The sequence below is a fragment of the Micropterus dolomieu genome, linkage group LG02 (assembly GCF_021292245.1).
Source record: "Micropterus dolomieu isolate WLL.071019.BEF.003 ecotype Adirondacks linkage group LG02, ASM2129224v1, whole genome shotgun sequence".
Taxonomy (NCBI): domain Eukaryota; kingdom Metazoa; phylum Chordata; class Actinopteri; order Centrarchiformes; family Centrarchidae; genus Micropterus; species Micropterus dolomieu.
Window position 1 is genome coordinate 24,262,722 of NC_060151.1, and position 7,613 is coordinate 24,270,334.

A 7,613-nucleotide genomic window follows, 5' to 3' on the forward strand; every position below is an offset into this window, starting at 1 on the left:
CAATACACTACATTATAAGTAGCTACATCTCAACCTTTGCTGCACCACAACAATCCATGTGCACACAACAGATTGTGGACACATGGATAGTGCTCCATGTGAACTTTTTAGCATATGCTCAGTGGTAGTGGGCGACTGGTAGTGAGTCTGAAGTGAGAAAACAAGAACTTTAAGTTGATCTTAGGCAAGATGGTGAGTAATTCTAATTTACTGTCAGCCAAGTCAAGAGAAGAGACTTTGTATAAGAAAGTGATAACGCTTACAAAAAGAAAATAATGTATTTTGAATTGCTCAGTGCTCTTACTTGACAAAACATGAGCTTGCAACATTTTCCTTGCGGCTTACAACATTGTGGTCATTATATTAAATGTTTTAATTTTTTTTCAAATCCTGCAGTCTCCTGAATGCATTTGTTTGCAGCGATTCTGCCTTAAATATATAAATATAAACATTGTTTTTTCTCTACACATGGTTCTATTATTAATTTTATTGCATCTGTTTATTTCATATTTATATATTTTTACTTATTTTTATTGATTTATGTCAACTGTATGTTTGTCTACGTGTAGCACCTTACCACCATTGCAAATTCCCAATAAAGCTCTTTCTGATTCTGATGTTTAATTGCAATAGTCAGTATCAGTGCTAATAATAGTTGTGTGTTTCTGTCTCATATTTATTCATTGCAAAATTAATGTGGTTATTGTTGTAAAATTGGCTGTTTCACATGCAAACCATGTAATGCCAGTTCTTGGTTATACTTTAAGCGACATATTAGTTCTGCATTAAAAAACTCGAGTTTTAATTTCAAGAGTTTTGGAGAGCACAAAATGTTTGTTAAAGGCTAAATAGTGCTTGTTAAAGGATAAAAATCTTACCAGATTTGTAGACATTGAAGTCGTCACTGTACTGCTAGCAGTGTATGCAAGCTGCTATGTTTCTATGGTTGCAGTCTTGTCAGTCAGTCAGTGACATATCCATCCCGTCAACCCTGTTTTCAGTAGATACAGATGGGGTCAGAAGTAAGCGGCTGCTATGAGCAATAAACGTTGGTCATGTTAATTGAAGAAATATGCCAGTTTAAGAGTTGTTATTTCTGTAAGTCAGCTTACAACAACCTTCACAGCTGGGTTGATCTCATTCACGTGTGTCACCAGTTTTCTATAGCTATTTTTTGGTTCTATCAAAGAAAGATGACATTCCCATTCTTATCTTATCTGACTGACTGAGTTTCCAACCTGGGAAACAGGCATCTCAGTGAGCACCACAACAGATCTATTGTAATAGCTGAAAAGAGAGATGTGTGCCCCAATTCAGAAGTCTGAAACCAGACTAACTTCAGGCAGTGTTGCTTTGGGACCTCTGGTAAAAACAAAATATCTATATATAAATATATCTATAAACCCTACCATGGTCCAGTGCCTTTGTCCAAATCATTACATTTATTCAACTGCGCCATTGCTTTCTAAACTCAGTATCTAAACGTACCCTGTAGGGATTGTATTGACATACTGTACAAAATTTTTTTAACTGAGTTTCTGTGTAACAAGTTAATAATTGAACAATTAACTGTCTTCTCTCTAAAAACAGCATGAAGTTTCCTTGTTTCCAACAAGAATTCATTGGCACACGGGAACAATACCAGAACGATTTTATTTATTTTTCCTCTTACATTACATTCATGCTTTCATATATATATACTCTCGCTCATGTTCTGAAAATTTAAAAGCAAGAACAATATACTTCACACATGGGTTGCAGAAGTTACCATGTCAACAATTTTAAATACACAGTATTTTTCATACACATGCATGCTATGTATTGTGTCTGAAATAGATTGCAGAGTGGTTCTCAAGCATTAAATTCTAATTATCTTATAGGTTTTATTTATTCATGTTGTTTATCTGATATACTTTTGGTTGAGGTCAGAATTTGCTGGTCTGCCGCACATCAGTGTCCAATGTGTGCATGGTGAACGGGCACATGTGTGGATGCATGGGTGTGTTTGTAAGGATTCATCTACCCCAGCTCTCCTAGCAAGTACTGAAATAATAATGAGAACATTGGTTGCTTCTGTGGGGCACATGAGAGAGAAGGAGGAAGGGGTGCATAGAGACAAAATAAAAGTGAAATGGAACCAAAATGTTGAGCTGGATACAATGGAGACCTGACGTGCAGAATGAAACTTTCTGTCAGTTTTGTCTTTCAGAAATAGAAATGGGCCGGAAAGGTGTTTTTTTCTTGAGGAAGGAAAAAGGTGTGTGCAATGTGCAGACACTAAGGGGCAGAAAGAGTAATGAGATCTTAAAGCACAATGACAGTTCATGGACGTCCTCATATGTCCTCTTTCTGTGAAATCCTGTTGCATTGAGGTTCTCTCATTGCTAGCTGTTTTACATTTGTGCTCTGTTTAAGACACTTTCTGATGGCACAAAAGAAAAAGTTCTCTGGGTGTCATGCTTAAACTCTTGAGGTGCAGTGGGGGCTGCTGGGAAGTTAAGTGGTCAGGGTGAGGCCAAATGTTTTTTGATTGCAGCTGTATGGTCACTCTTCAGAGCGATCAGATTAAATACTATGAAGCCAATATGAGCTCGGCCTGTTGTCTACAAGATGGATAACTCTGCCTGGCCTCTCATTGCCTCTCTATATAAAGCTGCAATAAATGTCACACTGCTTTTACTGAGTACCTAACTATTAAGTGTGATTGTGCAATGTGATCTTCAAACATTTTTATGTTCATTTTAAGCTAGAACTGTGTACAATATAATTTTCTGTGTAATTTCTTCTTCCTATTAATGTGTGTGATGGAAATTTGATATTTTACTGTGTTTACTCTTTCACCCTGCATGCTTCATCAGAATAGACCAGTGTTTCACTGTGGTATTTGATTATTTTATTATGTTACAGCTAGGTGAAGTTTTCCATGGGAAAGATGCTCGTTAGAGAGTTTTCTTATCAGACTGTCCTTGATAGGCCTTCATCTCAGGACAGCTGGTCCCTACTCCCTTCCTCCCTTGGATAGCTGCATAATACCCTTACAGTATAAAGTCACCTGCTTCTTCACTGGCTGTTTGTCTTACACTCTGCAGACTGTTTGGCACTCTGTATGTTTGTCTGACCCTTTGCAAAGAATAAAACCATTAAAAGATGTCTGGATTGGAATCTTTATTTCAGAAGACTCACTAAAGGACAAATTTCCATTACAAGTGCAACTACTATAGTGTGTTTAATATTTTCACTTAATGCTTCATCTTGCGCAGTAAAGATCATATCAGTCTGATATGATTTGAGTTTAAAATTAAAAAGTAAAATAGTACGTGGTTCTTTAGAGATTCGGTATAGTAATAATTCAGTTCTAAGTAAAAATACTTTTTCTGAAAATTTCTCTGAAAAAAATATTTTTTTATAAAAAAATATTGATAATGCATACTGAAATGAATGTATCATGGTAATTAACAGATGACAAAGCTTAATATGGTCATTTCAATGTTTTAATTTCATGCTGCAATTTCAAGTTTTTTGGTACAAAATAATTCATGCAGCATCAGTGATTTCAAAAGTGCAAAACTGGTCCAAAAATCACTTAACAGATCAATTAGCGAGCATGCCAAACATGTCCAGAATCACCCCATAAAGCTATGAAGGAGTTTGTTGAAAATCGTGCAAGATTTCATTTATAGTGTAATTACCAAACGAGACCAAGAAAAATACTTTGTGTAGAGAATACCACATATCCAACATGTCCAGTACACCGGCAGACGTGTGACTATAAGAATTCACAATCATGCTCTTTGACAGTTTTAAAAACATTCACTAACAACCATTTTAAATTTACAAAAATAAAACAACAAAACCAAAAAAATGAGGTAACAGCTTGTAAACATTTTCGTCACTTTGTTCAAGTTGGCAACATTTAATTCACTCATAAGATTCAAGATATCTGCCCATGTGTAAACAATTGCCCGTGTTTTACGCATAAACTTTACGCACAAACATTGGTCACTGAACTACTTTCCTGTAGTCGTTTTTTTTTTCAGAAGGAAATATGACGTTTTTGCATATCTTTCCTCACTATGACACAGACAGGGCGTCTTTAAGAAGTACATGCAGATGCAGATTTTGACCTGCTGTAGGAAACGGGCATCAGATCCTCATACCGGATCTCCGCCCCAGTTTTTCACAGCACCTACTTTCCATGCTCTAGCTGAGCCCAATCATGACCGTCTCCACGTCTTTGGAGGGTCTCCGTTCCTTCACCAGGAAATTAATCATGCTCTCCGATTTGATCATTAGGTTGCACCCGAGGAAAAATATACCGAACACGACGGTGAGCGACAACACGCACAGCACCGCGATTTGCACCACACGCATGACGAAGAGTTTGCGCTCGTCTTGCACCAGCACCAGGGACCCTCCGCCGTCGCCGGTCACCACGTTGTCGGTGTCATTGCCAGCGTATGTCGCCAGAGTCCCAGCGAGGGTCTGACTCCCGTTAAACAGCGCGCCCTGGGTCACGTCGAAGAAGGAGACGTTCATGTTTCCTTGCGGTTTATCAGCAAAGTGACGCGCGACTCCACTTGACAGATACACAGTCTCACCACAGAACCTGGACTCCAAGCAACAGTTTGCGTCATGTGACTGTTCAGACAAAAATAAGCGGAAGAAAACCAAAAACAACGCTTTTTAAAGTCCAGTTCTACAGGGAAACATCGAGTTTTGCCACAGCGTCAGTGCGTAATAACCACATCCACATCGCTGGACTTTAGCTCCAGTCAAACGGCGTCGCACCAGGTGCAGCCAAAAGTAAGTTTCTTCAACTCAGAGTACACGCTTTTCTGACCTTCAGTGTCTTAGACAACGCGCAAGGTGCAAAACGTTTTTCCCTTTAATAAGAGACAGTCCCTTTGCGCCCGTGCTCGCCTGCGAATGCTTCTTTTGTGCCAAGTCTCTGGTGCGTTTTAAAGTGATGATGAGTTCCCCGTGGACCACACCACCACTCCTCACCAGGGGAGGTACTCAGATGGCCTCAGATAATGCGCTGCCCCTCTGGTGTACAAAAAAGAGAAAGAAAGAAAGAAATAGTTCTTGGCATTCAGTCTACTTATAATTTCCCTTCTGAATACTGGTTCCACTGGAGTACACATGGGATCTGTTTTTAACTAAAACTAAAAACATCACGCATCAATAACGCCTGAAAGCCTCACCAATATTGATTCAGACATACACTGACTTTGAAGGCTTCTCATAAAAGTGTTGAAAATCATTTAAAACCTAAAAAAAGGCTTTCAGTTCCATTAGAATCAAAATGAGGATTGTCATCTGCAACTTTGAAAGGCATTTATAGAATTTTATGCCTGTTGCTGAGGAAACTATTACAGTAAATTATAGGCTTTGAGAGAGAGACCAATATAGGCACAGCGAGCTCTAACTGAGAAATGAAGACATGAATTAATAAACTATGATTGCACCATGGCAAATATTTATCAGAAATATTGACTCCCCTGCTTTCACGCTGCCTGCTGTTTCTGTTCCTAGGCAGCGGCTGAAATGAAACCCCTGATCATCAGACAACTCTCTCTTTTTATTGGAAAGGGTTATTCAAATCTCACTTTGCCAAGTGCCTGGGACACCAACATACTAAGGTGGAGATGAAACCCAAGCAAAGTAAAGAAATATGAGCCTTTGGGACAGCACGTTTCAGTGCAAATATAACATTTGATGAATTAAGTGAAAAGTTTCAAATCATTAATGATTCTTAATACAATAAAAGAGTTTTCTTCTATCTATGTGAACATAGTGTTATTCTACCTCAACACTCATCCCCTTCTACATGCAAAGTGTGAGTATGTGTAAAGTGTGTATTGACAGGCATTTGTGGACAAAATGTGTTAATATGTATGTGCTAGTATTTACCTTTGAATTACCTTTTGTTATTGGTTTACATTACCTAATATTATCTCTGTGGATGTCTACCCATCAACTAATAAATCATTAGACTGTAAAGAAATAGCAATGAGTTTGGGTTGAATTGCTCAAAAGAATATAGTATATGTCCCTCTCAAGGACTTCATTTGTCATTTTGGCATTCTACATGTAATTTAAAAAATGACTCAAAATGGTTTTATTGTTAGATTACTTTTAAATATTTAAGCTGGTTTCCATCCATACATCAAAGTCTAAATGTTTGCAAGATTCTCCCTTTTTCTGCTTTCTACTAAACATCAACACAGATACAGTTATGTGATGGATGGGTACTTGGCCAGCAGGTTTGAAAATTACCCCAAGAGGCCTGTTAGTGCTGCGGGAAAAAAATCTGACAAAAATTATTTCCAGCTAGGCTGTGTAATTTCAATCATCAGATATATGGGGAGACATTTCTGAAAATGTAAATGCAGTGACGAGAAAGGACCCTTAGAATTTCTGAAATTAGGTACTATAACCAAATTAGAAATTATTGCTGACTGGGCGCTAATTTAATATTTATAATCTAATTACACTGCCAAAAGATTATAGCTGCTGCAAAAGACACAGCAGTCTTTCCCTATTTTATCATAATCCCTCACTTCTGCTTATATTGATGTGAAATTGAACAGTTGCAGTGCGAAAAACTTCAACAGGTTAATAAAAACTTCCTCACACACTTTGAAACGCCCCCCCCTAAGACTTGTAAGCCTGTCAAATTAATCTGCTGTTTGTCTAAAAACCAGGGCCATGAAATTCAATTTGGGATGCTCCTGATGTCTGGGTAAGCAGCTTTCAGCCAACTGACAAGCATGTGTACAAACAATGATTAGCATCCACAAATACCTTTCATAAACCTGGAGGTGGTTTACTTTCAGTTTATTTATTAATGACTGATAACAGAAGAACAAGGAGTATTTTGGTGTACAATAAGATCAAATAATCTCATTAGCCTTTGGATTTGGTTGCTGCAAATTAATTGGAAGCATGTAAATCAGCTCTGCGAAATTTGATTCTGTTCTATTATTCATTGCAGTGTGATTATGGAAAGTAGCTTGTACTTACACTTCATCTCTCTGTCAATATGTAAATCTTCTGCTGCAGTTGAAACCCAACAATTCCTCTTTGAGGCTTTAAAGTACAAAACTTAAAAGAATTTACAAATGAGGAGAAAGTGGTAGCAAAGTCAAGGGGGAGGAAACGTCAATGAACATGTTGCTCTTTTGAATTACTTATGAACATCTTTTGAAAATTTGTCATGTCACTATTAAATGTCTTTCAAGAAGTCTTGCCCTTTAAAATCTTCACAAACTTAAGAACCTGTTGCTGATTTATAACTTCACACTCTTCGGCGGACCGGACTTGCTGTGAATGCCAGACATTTCAGTGATGTCCCGGTGTCCAACCAGGGCTTATTGTTCATATAACTGTATATGAAGATATATTCATATGAGGATGCTTATAGACATGAATGTGAGTGTCTGACTTGTTCCTAAGCAACAGTAGACCTGTGAGTCCAGTGACAGATGGTTGGTGAAGTTATTTTAGTTTAGAGGAGAAGGAGAAGGAGAAGGAGAGGGAGGGAGCGATGAGGTGCCTGGACGGAGGAAAGAGGGGGAAACGTTTTAACATGAGGGAATTGGCAGCCTAGC

At 38.0% G+C, this 7,613-nt stretch overlaps 1 protein-coding gene across 1 annotated transcript; it reads right to left on the reverse strand.

Moving 5' to 3' along the window:
* Positions 1-3,473: 3,473 nt before the first annotated feature.
* rprml (reprimo-like) lies at positions 3,474-4,964 on the reverse strand. Its single transcript, XM_046037346.1, has one exon. It carries the CDS (start codon positions 4,534-4,536, stop codon positions 4,201-4,203), a length of 336 nt encoding a protein of 111 aa, XP_045893302.1. The 5' UTR covers positions 4,537-4,964; the 3' UTR covers positions 3,474-4,200.
* Positions 4,965-7,613: the final 2,649 nt, after the last annotated feature.

Bases quoted from the DNA above. Each gene is read 5' to 3' on its own strand.
- rprml (XM_046037346.1), bottom strand. From the start codon at position 4,536: ATGAACGTCTCCTTCTTCGACGTGACCCAGGGCGCGCTGTTTAACGGG.